General features: G+C 46.1%; 1 protein-coding gene across 2 annotated transcripts in view; it reads left to right on the top strand.

Moving 5' to 3' along the window:
* Window positions 1–14,975, top strand: part of mmp24 (matrix metallopeptidase 24) — an 88,118-nt gene that overhangs the window by 54,927 nt on the left and 18,216 nt on the right. The window contains exon 6 of one of the 2 annotated variants that reach the window (XM_046312753.1): window positions 7,022–7,224. In XM_046312753.1, coding sequence (XP_046168709.1) covers window positions 7,022–7,224 — 203 coding nt within the window. Of the gene's footprint in view, window positions 1–7,009; window positions 7,225–14,975 lie in introns of both variants that reach the window. The other variant, XM_046312752.1, reaches the window with a different exon arrangement.

Genomic DNA, 14,975 nt, shown 5'->3' with positions numbered 1-14,975 from the left:
ATATTTACATCATTTCCCATCAATTCCCATTATTAAAATGGCTGGAGTTGGGTCAGTGTCAATGACAGTGTGTTGGCAGCAGCCACTCAGTGTTAGTGGTGGCTGTTTAACAGTCTGATGGCCTTGAGATAGAAGCTGTTTTTCAGTCTCTCGGTCCCAGCTTTGATGCACCTGTACTGACCTCGCCTTCTGGATGATAGCGGGGTGAACAGGCAGTGGTTCGGGTGGTTGATGTCCTTGATGATCTTTATGGCCTTCCTGTAACAACGGGTGGTGTAGGTGTCCTGGAGGGCAGGTAGTTTGCCCCCGGTGATGCGTTGTGCAGTCCTCACTACCCTCTGGAGAGCCTTACGGTTGAGGGCGGAGCAGTTGCCGTACCAGGCGGTGATACAGCCCGCCAGGATGCTCTCGATTGTGCATCTGTAGAAGTTTGTGAGTGCTTTTGGTGACAAGCCGAATTTCTTCAGCCTCCTGAGGTTGAATAGGCGCTGCTGCGCCTTCTTCACGACGCTGTCAGTGTGAGTGGACCAATTCAGTTTGTCTGTGATGTGTATGCCGAGGAACTTAAAACTAGCTACCCTCTCCACTACTGTTCCATCGATGTGGATAGGGGGGGGTGTTCCCTCTGCTGTTTCCTGAAGTCCACAATCATCTCCTTAGTTTTGTTGACGTTGAGTGTGAGGTTATTTTCCTGACACCACACTCCGAGGGCCCTCACCTCCCCCCTGTAGGCCGTCTCGTCGTTGTTGGTAATCAAGCCTACCACTGTTGTGTCGTCCGCAAACTTGATGATTGAGTTGGAGGCGTGCGTGGCCACGCAGTCGTGGGTGAACAGGGAGTACAGGAGAGGGCTCAGAACGCACCCTTGTGGGGCCCCCGTGTTGAGGATCAGCGGGGGAGGAGATGTTGTTGCCTACCCTCACCACCTGGGGGCGGCCCGTCAGGAAGTCCAGTACCCAGTTGCACAGGGCGGGGTCGAGACCCAGGGTCTCGAGCTTGATGATGAGCTTGGAGGGTACTATGGTGTTGAATGCCGAGCTGTAGTCGATGAACAGCATTCTCACATAGGTATTCCTCTTGTCCAGGTGGGTTAGGGCAGTGTGCAGTGTAGTTGAGATTGCATCGTCTGTGGACCTATTTGGGCGGTAAGCAAATTGGAGTGGGTCAAGGGTGTCAGGTAGGGTGGAGGTGATATGGTCCTTGACTAGTCTCTCAAAGCACTTCATGGTGACGGAAGTGAGTGCTACGGGGCGGTAGTCGTTTAGCTCAGTTACCTTAGCTTTCTTGGGAACAGGAACAATGGTGGCCCTCTTGAAGCATGTGGGAACAGCAGACTGGTATAGGGATTGATTGAATATGTCCGTAAACACACCGGCCAGCTGGTCTGCGCATGCTCTGAGGGCGCGGCTGGGGATGCCGTCTGGGCCTGCAGCCTTGCGAGGGTTAACACGTTTAAATGTCTTACTCACCTCAGCTGCAGTGAAGGAGAGACCGCATGTTTCCGTTGCAGGCCGTGTCAGTGGCACTGTATTGTCCTCAAAGCGGGCAAAAAGTTATTTAATCTGCCTGGGAGCAAGACATCCTGGTCCGTGACTGGGCTGGATTTCATCTTGTAGTCCGTGATTGACTGTAGACCCTGCCACATGCCTCTTGTGTCTGAGCCATTGAATTGAGATTCCACTTTGTCTCTGTACTGACGCTTAGCTTGTTTAATAGCCTTACGGAGGGAATAGCTGCACTGTTTGTATTCAGTCATGTTGCCAGACACCTTGCCCTGATTAAAAGCAGTGGTTCGCGCTTTCAGTTTCACGCGAATGCTGCCATCAATCCACGGTTTCTGGTTAGGGAATGTTTTTATCGTTGCTATGGGAACGACATCTTCGACGCACGTTCTAATGAACTCGCACACCGAATCAGCGTATTCGTCAATATTCCCATCTGACGCAATACGAAACATGTCCCAGTCCACGTGATGGAAGCAGTCTTGGAGTGTAGAGTCAGCTTGGTCTGACCAGCGTTGGACAGACCTCAGCGTGGGAGCCTCTTGTTTTAATTTCTGCCTGTAGGCAGGGATCAGCAAAATGGAGTCGTGGTCAGCTTTCCCGAAAGGGGTGCGGGGCAGGGCCTTATATGCGTCGCGGAAGTTAGAGTAACAATGATCCAAGGTTTTACCACCCCTGGTTGCGCAATCGATATGCTGATAAAATTTAGGGAGTCTTGTTTTCAGATTGGCTTTGTTAAAATCCCCAGCTACAATGAATGCAGCCTCCGGATAAATGTTTTCCAGTTTGCAAAGAGTTAAATAAAGTTCGTTCAGAGCCATCGATGTGTCTGCTTGGGGGGGGATATATACGGCTGTGATTATAATCGAAGAGAATTCTCTTGGAAGATAATGCAGTCTACATTTGATTGTGAGGAATTCTAAATCAGGTGAACAGAAGGATTTGAGTTCCTGTATGTTTCCTTCATCACACCATGTCCCGTTAGTCATGAGGCATACGCCCCCGCCACTCTTCTTACCAGAGAGATGTTTGTTTCTGTCGGCGCGATGCGTGGAGAAACCCGTTGGCTGCACCGCCCTGGATAGCGTTTTCCCAGTAAGCCATGTCTCCGTAAAGCAAAGAACGTTGCAGTCTCTGATGTCCCTCTGGAATGCCACCCTTGCTCGGATTTCATCAACCTTGTTGTCGAGAGACTGGACATTGGCAAGAAGAATACTGGGAAGTGGTGCGCGATGTGCCCTTTTTCGGAGTCTGACCAGAACACCGCCGCGTTTCCCTCTTTTTCGGAGTCGTTTCCTTGGGTCGCTGCATGCGATCCATTCCGTTGTCCTGTTTGTAAGGCAGAACACAGGATCCGCGTCGCGGAAAACATATTCTTGGTCGTACTGATGGTGAGTTGACGCTGATCTTATATTCAGTAGTTCTTCTCGACTGTATGTAATGAAACCTAAGATGACCTGGGGTACTAATGTAAGAAATAACACGTAAAAAAAACAAAAAACTGCATAGTTTCCTAGGAACGCGAAGCGAGGCGGCCATCTCAGTCGGCGCCGGTTGTACCTTAAAATATAGGTTGTGATAGCTGTAAGCCTAATTGTTATTTTCATTTATTCACCCAGTAGGCTAGTATAATTTTGGTTTCATGTCGGCCTACTGGTATGAAAATAGACAACTGAACAACTTGCTATTTAGAGCATTTCCCCAAAATGCATGTCTTGTTTTTGTCTTCAAAGACAATAACAATTGTAGGTTATAACAGTGCAGTGACAGAATGATAATTGAGATAATGCAAATAATTCATGATTACCTAGTTGGGCTAACTTTTTTAACTTTTTGCTCTAGGCCTACATAATCATCCTCTGCCTTCATCCCTACCTGTAGTATAATGTATTTCCACCTCTCACTCTATCAGTCTTGCTTGGCCATCTTCCTGAATTAAAATGAGATATTATAACAGATCAATCTAGCTGGCAAAACATCATTAAATATGACTAACTTGGCCTCAGAGTGGCACAGCATCGCAGTGCTAGAGACGTCACTACAGACCCAGGTTCGATCCAGGGCTGTATCACAACCGGCCGTGATCGGGAGTCCCATAGGACGGCGCACAGTTGGCCCAGCTTCGTCCAGGTTAGGGGTGTTTGGCCAGGGAGGCTTTACTTGACTCATTGCGCTCAAGCGATTCCTTGTGGTGGGCCAGGCGCTTGCAGTCTGACTGCGGTCGTCAGTTGAATGATGTTTCCTCCAACGCATTGGTGCGGCTGGCTTCCGGGTTATGAGGGTGGGTGTTAAGAAGCGTGGTTTGGCGGGTCATGTTTTGGAGGACGCATTACTCAACCTTCAACCTCCTGAGCCTGTTTGGGAGTTCCAGAGATGAGACAAGTTCGAAATTGGGGGTAAAATAATACAAAATATATATATTGCTATTTAATTATTTATTTAGTTATTTAACTATAGGGTAGATGTAGGGCTGTTTTTTTATATAATGAGCACCCAGATGCTGCGTAGGAAAATGCTGTGTAGAAAATTTGCCAGCGTTGGCTACTCGATTGCAATATTAATATGTGACCGACCGGCTCAATAGGATCTCATGTAGCAAAATTTGAAATTGTGTGTTTTACATTGGAAAATAGTAGCAACTCAGAGCTAGAAAATTGTATATCATACAATACAGTTGAGGAACAATGGAAAAGTAATTCTGCTTTGAAAGTGAAACTTTATGGTAGAAAGTTCAACTTGTAACCCCACTTTTTAGAAAATGGTTTGGCACAACTACTGGAGAGCTCTTCTTCGTCCACACCCTCTTAAGCCTTAGCCCCACACATCTCTTTAAGGATTCACATGCGAGGCCATGTGTCTATCGTCATGTCTGTAGACAATTGTCGCAGTGACATCATGAACATACTATTGTTGTCCCACATCAAACTTGTCGTTGCCGTTATGAAAAAACATAAACACAAAAATGACAGGATGCATGACATCAGCAGCCTGGAGTTCAAAATAGCATACCTGGTGTGTTTTAACACCAATAAATCCATTCGTTTAAAAATTAATTTAGTAGATGTCAATCTAACAAACCAAGAAACTAAAACAATGTTTTGGTTAGTTTCTAGCTTATTAGCTGGCTCGCCAGTTCAAATGAAGACCATATCATATAGCATACAAAGTCTTAACTTTAGCTAATTTGTAGTCGTTATTACAGGAAAATAAACTCACAACAAGATGATTATTTACAAGTTAATGGCAAGCTAATTACAGAAAATACCTTATGGTTGTGATTGTGACAAAATCAAAGCAGGGCATTCTACTGGAGAATTTTAGAACTAGAATTCTACTGGAGAATTTTAGAACTTGGACACTATCTCGGTGGCCTAACATTATATCATAATCTGACTTTGTTATTCACATGTTGTTCTTCACGTTACCATCTCTGGTAAACAAACACTATAGCAAATAAAATCAAAGCTTATTTGTTACATGCACATGATACAGAAGGTGTAAACTTCACAGTGAAATGGTTACTTGCACAGTGGAGTCTTTGTTTAGACATGTAGCTAGCTAGCTAAACAATGAACCATAATCCCAACTCATAATGTTACTACCCTGCATGAATCTGTTGGTAGCTATAACTAACCAACTAGCTAGGTTCAATGTTAGCTTGCTAGCTAACTTTTAGCTAAAAAGTTTGAAATATTCAATAAATGTCGTTCCACTTCATGACTGTGTCCCACTTGTTGTTGATTCTTCACAAAAAAATACAGTTTTATATCTTTATGTTTGAAGCCTGAAATGTGGCAAAAGGTTGCAAAGTTCAAGGGGGCCAAATACTTTCGCAAGGCACTGTATCTAGCGAACAGTACGCTTTAAACTTTCTGACAAAAAAAAACATATAATATCTGAAAATGTAGCTAGCTAACCTGTCTTACCCGTATTCATGTATGAGCGCTTCTCCCTCTTTGTAACGGATGCCATGGTTGCCCTTAGTTTGAAGATATAATCCGGAGACGTGTTTTATACAACAGCCTTCTTCTGTGTGTTCTCTTTTGACTACCTCCGCATTGTTTGCAATCAAACACCAGAATTTCCAAAGAACACATTTTGATAAAAAATAAATGTTTAAGTTAAAATGCCACTCCTGTGAAGTAGTGACGCGCGACATACGCCTAGTTCTCTGAAACTAGTTACATATTCTCAAAGCAGTCTCGTTGATACAAAATGATTCAATATTCTTTGAGCCAACTCGTTCGTGGATACAATGTTTCAATATACTCAGAAACCTTGTTGATGCAATTCTTCAACATACATAGAATGTTTCCCTTCCCTGGCGAATAATGCAAATACAAAAATGAGCTGGGCTCACACATTATAAGGAACATCTCTGAATGCAGAACAAATATTTTGGTGCGAAGTGCACGAGACAATGACACTGTCATAGTACACTGTATGTGCCGTTCCACAAGGGTGACTTCATATAGCCTATAGCAGGGTGTCTGCAACCTTTTTCATAGGAGTGACAATTTACAATTGATCCTACAATTTCTAAAGATCTGCGTGTCAGTTATGAATTTCATGTAGGCATTGTAGACTACTCAACTGTGCCCAGAAAATGTCTAACTTCCCACAAACTGAATAGCCTAATTCTGACCCCATTCTAGCTGGCATTCAGTCCATTCAGTCACACCCCACAGAGCTCCACTATGCCTACCTGTACTGAGGCACCTTTGTGTGTGGATTTTTCTTAATTCCTTGGTCGAATTTGTTTGTTTTTCTGTTTGTCCTTGTCGATTATAGGCTATTTGGGGCTATTGTCTCCTAAACCATGTCTATTTACTAGAAGCACGTGAACAACATGGACACAGAAAAAATATGAATACAAATTTAGGCATAAATTACACCAACTTAAACATAAAACGTAAACATAAAACATCGCAACATTAAAAACTTCCCCCACGAATGATGCAGTGCCCTCCCCCCTTGGGCCAATTATTGACAAAAATTCAAGCTCAAACGGGACAGGAGATATGCTTTTTCAAAGTCTGCATTTTCAGTTGATTACTATAGTGCCCCCCTTGGGCCAATCAATGTAATCTATGGCAAGAGAGCCGGCATGAAATATTGTGTGTGACTTAACGTACGTACAAACAGACTGAGACAGATCCATAGTGGCAGGAGGGTAGCCTAGTGGTTAGAGAGTTGGACTAGTAATGGTTGCAAGGTTGCAAGTTCAAGTCCCCGAGCTGACAAGGTACAAGTCTGCCGTTCTGCCCCTGAACAGGCAGTTAACCCACTGTTCCAAGGCCGTCATTGAAAATAAGAATTTGTTCTTAACTGACTGGCCTAGTTAAATAAAGGTTAAAAAAATAGTCCCCCCTGATTTCATTGTGGACAAATTGGTGTTAATATACTGTTATTACATCAGGACCTAGACTAAATTACAGGATAGAGAGATCTAGGAATGACGAGAGCTTTTTGAAAGCCTGTTCTTATGAGTGTGCCTCTGTGTGCAGGTGTCCCTACAGCCATGCTAGAGCCTACACGACCACTGCCCACCTTGCCCGCTCGCCGAACCCACCCCACCTCAGAGAGGAAACATGACCGTCAGTCCCGCCCGCCACGTCTGCCCTCCGGTGACAGACCCTATTTCCCCAATGGCAAACCCAACATCTGTGATGGCAACTTCAACACCGTGGCCTTCTTCAGACGCGAGATGTTTGTCTTCAAGGTGAGACCAACGATGTATATAAACCCTGGATTGCTGATGCCATGTATTAGCCATATTGGCACTCCTCATAAAAGCAGTCATCCATAGAAATTAATGGAATTCCACAGTATTTCAGTTAAATGTTTCAAGGACAAAAATGTGTATATTTTGTTCATTTTGATGTTTAGCTCACATAATATAATTTAAAAGTATGCATTAAGGTGTCTGTAATAAAATAAACGTAGCAAAAACAAATATGTTTTACACTGCTGGGGGAGTGCTAAGATGGAGGCACAGTGACTTCAAAACAGCGCCCCCTGTCATGTAGTGTATATATAAATCATTGGGTGAGACTTCCTTTACAAAGCAAACACTGCAAAGTGGAACATTAAGTCTGTGTAGTGTAGGACAATCCTTTTATAATTTGGGGCAGCAGGTAGCCTAGCAGTTAGAGTGTTGGGATAGTAAGCAAAGGTTGATTGTTTGATCCGGCAAAGTAGCAATTTCTGCCGTTCTTCCCTTGAGCAAGGCAGTTAACCGATGATGTCGATTAAGGCATCTCTGCTTCAGAGGGGTTGGGTTAAATACAGAAGACACATTTCGTTTTAATGCATTCAGTTGTGAAACTGACTACGTTTTCCCTTTCCCAAAATTAACACTTTTTGAGTATTGAATTTAACACAATAGAAGTTGCTTTAATTTTGCTTTGTTCCCAACTCAAAAATGTGTCCGCGCAATTTTCCTCCAAGAGTGGATAAATATCTCCTGCACATTCAATTTGTTCTTCAGTTCACATGCCTTGGTTGGTAGTGGTAGTGTAGTGTTTTATTTTACCGGACTCACATAAAATGACAAATTGAACCTTTTTTTTTTTTACTTAAGGGTTTCAGCAATGCTGAAGAGATTCTCACACTGTAGGGAGCTCTTAGATTTTGCAAGGGTACCAACAACGTTCCAAACTATTGGTTCTCTGGTTATTACATACACAGTAGTATGAGTTTGTATTCTAGTATTTCTCTCATGATCGGGTGTAGAACCTCCCTCTTCAGATCACTTTTTACAGTAATACGCTTATCTGTAGCTGGTGTCACACTCAATGGGCCTTTTCCCCGTCACCAAGTTAGTCACCAGATAATGTGCTTTAATGAAGGTAAACTTGCATTGTTACTTGTCTTTTTTTTCTCATACTGAGCAGTGCGTAGAGTAGACAAACCCTGTTTGATGCATTTGATCTTTGCCTATAAATGTCCTAAAAGGTCACTCCTCCACTATCTGATGAATGTTAACACACATCAATAAAACCTGGCCTTTATTGATACAAACTGTATATTCCTGTTTAGGAGCTCTTTTTTGGAGACATGTTTAAGGCGTATGAATGGACACACAGTAAGTTTACTTACTACAGCATAGTTACATGTTCAGTGTTCATAAACAAATCAATAGGAAATGTACCCATGTACATAAATTGAATACTTGGTAATAACCCCTGCCACTTGCAATTTGTTCATAATGGAATATTTAGTCACATTTTGATGATAGTTGACTTATATCAGAGTAACCATAATGGTAAAATCCCTTAGTAAGTACAGTACTATGTAGTAATGACATTACTAGGTGACCCCCGCGATGCTGGCCTTCTTTGTAGAGTTAATCTGTCCAGTGTCTGTTCTTTTGCCCATCTTTTAATTTTTTATTTTCTTTGGCCAGAGATATGGCTTTTTCTTTCCAACTCTGCCTAGGCCAGCCTCCCGGAGTCACCTCTTCACTGTTGACATTGAGACTGGTGTTTTGCGGGTACAATTTAATGAAGCTGCCAGTTGAGGACTTGGGTCATCTGTTTCTCAAACTAGACACGTATGTACTTGTCCTCTTGGTCAGTTGTGCACCGGGGCCTCCCACTCCTCTTTCTATTCTGGATAGAGCCAGTTTGCGCTGCTCTGTGAAGGGAGTAGTTGTCATGTATTGTCATGTATATTGTCATGTCTTGTCCCTGTGCTTTCTCTTCTCTTCGTTTCCCCCTGCTGTCGTATTAGGTTTCTTTCTCTCTCTCTATCCCTCTCTCTCTCTATCGTTCCGTTCCTGCTCCCAGCTGTTCCTCATTCTCCTAACGACCTCGTTTACTCTCTCACACCTGTCCCCTATTTTGCCCTCTGATTAGGTCCCTATTTCTCTCTCGGTTTCTCCCTCTGTCCTTGTCGGATTCTTGTTTGCTGTTTGCTGTGTCCTTGTTCCGTCCTGTCGTGTTTTGCCTTTTCATCAGATGCTGCGTGTGAGCAGGTGTCTCTGTCCGCTACGGCCCGCGCCTACCCGAAGGGACCTGCAGTCTGTTGCCGCTTATCCTGCAATTCTCCTCAACAACTAAGAGGATTTATGTTTTCCCTGTTTGGACATTTCCTGTAAAGGATTGAGGATTATGTTTTCTCTGTTTGGACTTTAATAAACTCAGTTTCTGTTAAGTCACTTTTGGGTCCTCACTCACCTGCATAACAGAAGAATCCGACCAAGAATGGACCCAGCGACTACGGATCCTCGCTACTCAGCCATCGAGATCCAGGGAGCGATGCTCGGCAGACACGAGCAGGAATTGTCTGCTGCTCGGCATGCCGTTGAGACCCTGGCCGCTCAGGTCTCCGACCTCTCAAAACAGTTTCACAATCTCCGTCTCGATCCACCAGCTACTTCCTGTGCTTCCGAGTCTCCGGAGCCCAGAATTAATAACCCACCGTGTTACTCTGGGCAGCCCACTGAATGCCGCTCGTTTCTCACCCAGTGTGATATTGTGTTCTCTCTCCAGCCCAACACATACTCAAGGGGTAGAGCTCGTATCGCCTACGTCATATCTCTCCTTACTGGACGGGCTCGTGAGTGGGGCACGGCAATCTGGGAGGCAAGGGCTGAGTGTACTAACGAGTATCAGAACTTTAAAGAGGAGATGATACGGGTGTTTGATCGTTCAGTTTTTGGGAAAGAGGCTTCCAGGGCCCTGGCTTCCCTATGTCAAGGTGATCGATCCATAACGGATTACTCTATAGAGTTTCGCACTGTTGCTGCCTCCAGTGACTGGAACGAGCCGGCGTTGCTCGCTCGTTTTCTGGAGGGTCTCCACGCTGAGGTTAAGGATGAGATTCTCTCCCGGGAGGTTCCTTCCAGCGTGGATTCTTTGATTGAACTCGCCATCCGCATAGAACGACGGGTAGATCTTCGTCACCGAGCTCGTGGAAGAGAGCTCGCGTTAACAGTGTCCCCCCTCTCCGCATCACTACCATCTCCCCCCACTGGCTCAGGTGTTGAGCCCATGCAACTGGGGGGTATTCACATCTCGACTAAGGAGAGGGAACGGAGAATCACCAACCGCCTCTGTCTCTATTGCGGTTCCGCTGGACATTTTGTCATTTCATGTCCAGTAAAAGCCAGAGCTCATCAGTAAGCGGAGGGCTACTGGTGAGCGGTACTACTCAGGTCTCTCCGTCAAGATCCTGTACTACCTTGTCGGTCCATCTACGCTGGACCGGTTCGGCAGCTTCCTGCAGTGCCTTGATAGACTCTGGGGCTGAGGGCTGCTTTATGGACGAAGCCTGGGCTCGGGAACATGACATTCCTCTCAGACAGTTAGGGGAGCCCACGGCCATGTTCGCCTTGGATGGCAGTCCTCTCCCCAGTATATTATGTGAAACACTACCTTTAACCCTCACAGTTTCTGGTAACCATAGTGAAACCATTTCTTTTTTGATTTTTCGTTAACCTTTTACACCTGTTGTTTTGGGTCATCCCTGGCTAGTGTGTCATAATCCTTCTATTAATTGGTCTAGTAATTCTATCCTATCCTGGAACGTTTCTTGTCATGTGAAATGTTTAATGTCTGCTATCCCTCCTGTTTCTTCTGCCCCCTCTTCACAGGAGGAGCCTGGTGATTTGACAGGGGTGCCGGAGGAATATCATGATCTGCGCACGGTCTTCAGTCGGTCCAGGGCCACCTCCCTTCCTCCTCACCGGTCGTATGATTGTAGTATTGATCTCCTTCCGGGGACCACTCCCCCCCCGGGGTAGACTATACTCTCTGTCGGCTCCCGAACGTAAGGCTCTCGAAGATTATCTGTCTGTTGCTCTCGACGCCGGTACCGTAGTGCCTTCTTCCTCTCCCGCCGGAGCGGGGGTTTTTTTTGTTAAGAAAAAGGACGGTACCCTGCGCCCCTGCGTGGATTATCGAGGGCTGAATGTCATAACGGTTAAGAATCGTTATCCGCTTCCCCTTATGTCGTCAGCCTTCGAGATTCTGCAGGGAGCCAGGTTCTTTACTAAGTTGGACCTTCGTAACGCTTACCATCTCGTGCGCATCAGGGAGGGGGACGAGTGGAAAACGGCGTTTAACACTCCGTTAGGGCATTTTGAATACCGGGTTCTGCCGTTCGGTCTCACTAATGCTCCAGCTGTCTTTCAGGCATTAGTGAATGATGTACTGAGAGACATGCTGAACATCTTTGTTTTCGTTTACCTTGACGATATCCTGATTTTTTCACCGTCACTCCAGATTCATGTTCAGCACGTTCGACGTGTTCTCCAGCGCCTTTTAGAGAATTGTCTTTATGTGAAGGCTGAGAAGTGCGCTTTTCATGTCTCCTCTGTCACATTTCTAGGTTCTGTTATTTCCGCTGAAGGCATTCAGATGGATCCCGCTAAGGTCCATGCTGTCAGCGATTGGCCCGTCCCTAAGTCACGTGTCGAGCTGCAGCGCTTTCTCGGTTTCGCAAATTTCTATAGGCGTTTCATTCGTAATTTCGGTCAAGTGGCAGCCCCTCTCACAGCCCTTACTTCTGTCAAGACGTGCTTTAAGTGGTCCGTTTCCGCCCAGGGAGCTTTTGATCTCCTCAAGAAGCGTTTTACATCCGCTCCTATCCTTGTTACTCCTGACGTCACTAAACAATTCATTGTCGAGGTTGACGCGTCAGAGGTGGGCGTGGGAGTCATTCTGTCCCAGCGCTCCCATTCTAACGATAAGGTCCACCCTTGCGCGTATTTTTCTCATCGCCTGTCGCCGTCGGAACGTAACTATGAAGTGGGAAACCGCGAACTGCTCGCCATCCGCTTAGCCCTAGGCGAATGGCGACAGTGGTTGGAGGGGGCGACCGTTCCTTTTGTCGTTTGGACTGACCATAAGAACCTTGAGTACATCCGTTCTGCCAAACGACTCAATGCGCGTCAGGCTCGTTGGGCGTTGTTTTTCGCTCGTTTCGAGTTCGTGATTTCTTATCGTCCGGGCACTAAGAACACCAAGCCTGATGCTTTATCCCGTCTCTTCAGTTCTTCTGTAGCCTCTACCGACCCCGAGGGGATTCTCCCTGAGGGGCGTGTTGTCGGGTTGACTGTCTGGGGAATTGAGAGACAGGTAAAGCAAGCACTCACTCACACTCCGTCGCCGCGCGCTTGTCCTACTAACCTTCTTTTCGTTCCTGTTTCTACTCATCTGGCCGTTCTTCAGTGGGATCACTCTGCCAAGTTAGCTGGCCACCCCGGCGTTCGGGGTACGCTTGCTTCTATTCGCCAGCGTTTTTGGTGGCCTACTCAGGAGCGTGACACGCGCCGTTTCGTGGCTGCTTGTTCGGACTGCGCGCAGACTAAGTCAGGTAACTCTCCTCCTGCCGGTCGTCTCAGACCGCTTTCCATTCCCTCTCGACCATGGTCTCACATCGCCTTAGACTTTATTACCGGTCTGCCTTCGTCAGCGGGGAAGACTGTTATTCTAACGGTTGTCGATAGGTTCTCTAAGGCGGCTCATTTTATTCCCCTCGCTAAGCTTCCTTCCGCTAAAGAGACGGCACAAATCATCATTGAGAATGTGTTCAGAATTCATGGCCTTCCGTCAGACGCCGTTTCGGACAGAGGTCCGCAATTCACGTCTCAGTTTTGGAGGGAGTTTTGTCGTTTGATTGGGGCTTCCGTCAGTCTCTCTTCCGGTTTTCATCCCCAGTCTAACGGTCAAGCAGAACGGGCCAATCAGACTATTGGTCGCATCTTACGCAGTCTTTCCTTTCGAAACCCTGCGTCTTGGGCAGAACAGCTCCCCTGGGCAGAATACGCTCACAACTCGCTTCCTTCGTCTGCGACCGGGCTATCTCCTTTTCAGAGTAGCCTTGGGTACCAGCCCCCTCTGTTCTCGTCCCAGCTCGCCGAGTCCAGCGTTCCCTCCGCTCAGGCTTTTGTCCAACGTTGTGAGCGCACCTGGAAGAGGGTCAGGTCTGCACTTTGCCGTTATAGGGCGCAGACTGTGAGAGCAGCTAATAAGCATAGGACTAAGAGTCCTAGGTATTGTCGCGGTCAGAGAGTATGGCTCTCCACTCGTAACCTTCCCCTTATGACAGCTTCTCGCAAATTGACCCCGCGGTTCATTGGTCCGTTCCGTATTTCTCAGGTCGTTAATCCTGTCGCAGTGCGACTTCTTCTTCCGCGACATCTTCGTCGCGTCAACCCAGTCTTCCATGTCTCCTGTGTCAAGCCTTTTCTTCGCGCCCCCGTTCGTCTCCCCCCCCCCCGTCCTTGTCGAGGGCGCACCTATCTACAGGGTCCGGAAGATTATGGACATGCGTTCTCGGGGACGTGGTCACCAGTACTTAGTGGATTGGGAGGGGTACGGTCCTGAGGAGAGGAGTTGGGTTCCATCTCGGGACGTGCTGGACCGTTCGCTGATCGATGATTTCCTCCGTTGCCGCCAGGTTTCCTCCTCGAGTGCGCCAGGAGGCGCTCGGTGAGTGGGGGGGGTACTGTCATGTATTGTCATGTCTTGTCCCTGTGCTTTCTCTTCTCTTCGTTTCCCCCTGCTGTCGTATTAGGTTTCTTTCTCTCTCTCTATCCCTCTCTCTATCGTTCCGTTCCTGCTCCCAGCTGTTCCTCATTCTCCTAACGACCTCGTTTACTCTCTCACACCTGTCCCCTATTTTGCCCTCTGATTAGGTCCCTATTTCTCTCTCGGTTTCTGCCTCTGTCCTTGTCGGATTCTTGTTTGATGTTTGCTGTGTCCTTGTTCCGTCCTGTCGTGTTTTGCCTTTTCATCAGATGCTGCGTGTGAGCAGGTGTCTCTGTCCGCTACGGCCCGCGCCTACCCGAAGGGACCTGCAGTCTGTTGCCGCTTATCCTGCAATTCTCCTCAACAACTAAGAGGATTTATGTTTTCCCTGTTTGGACATTTCCTGTAAAGGATTGAGGATTATGTTTTCTCTGTTTGGACTTTAATAAACTCAGTTTCTGTTAAGTCGCTTTTGGGTCCTCACTCACCTGCGTAACAGTAGTACACAGCGTTGTACGAGATCTTCAGTTTCTTGGCAATTTCTCACATGGAATAGCCATAATTTCCCAGAACAAGAATAGACTAGCGAGTTTCAGAAGAAAGGTCTTTGTTTTTGGACATTTGGAGCCTGTAATCGAACCCACAAATGCTGATGCTCCAAATACTCAACTAGTCTAAAGAAGGACAGTTTTATTGCTTCTTTAAATCAGAACAACAGTTTTCAGCTGTGCTAACATAATTGCAAAAGGGTTTTCTAATGATCAATTAGCCTTTTAAATGATAAACTTGGATTAGCTAACACAACGTACCATTGGAACACAGGAGTGATGGTTGCTGATAATGGGCCTCTATACGCCTATGTAGATATTAGATATTTTTTAATCAGCTGTTTCCAGCTACAATAGTCATTTACAACAATAACAATGTCTACACTGTATTTCAGATCAATTTGATGTTATTTTAATGGGAAAAAAAAGAGCTTTTCGTTCAAAAA

This window comes from Oncorhynchus gorbuscha, linkage group LG18 (genome assembly GCF_021184085.1).
Source record: "Oncorhynchus gorbuscha isolate QuinsamMale2020 ecotype Even-year linkage group LG18, OgorEven_v1.0, whole genome shotgun sequence".
In the NCBI taxonomy this organism is placed as follows: Eukaryota; Metazoa; Chordata; class Actinopteri; order Salmoniformes; family Salmonidae; genus Oncorhynchus; species Oncorhynchus gorbuscha.
The sequence above is the reverse complement of the archived record's forward strand: the minus strand, read 5'-3'. Positions and strand labels throughout refer to the sequence as shown.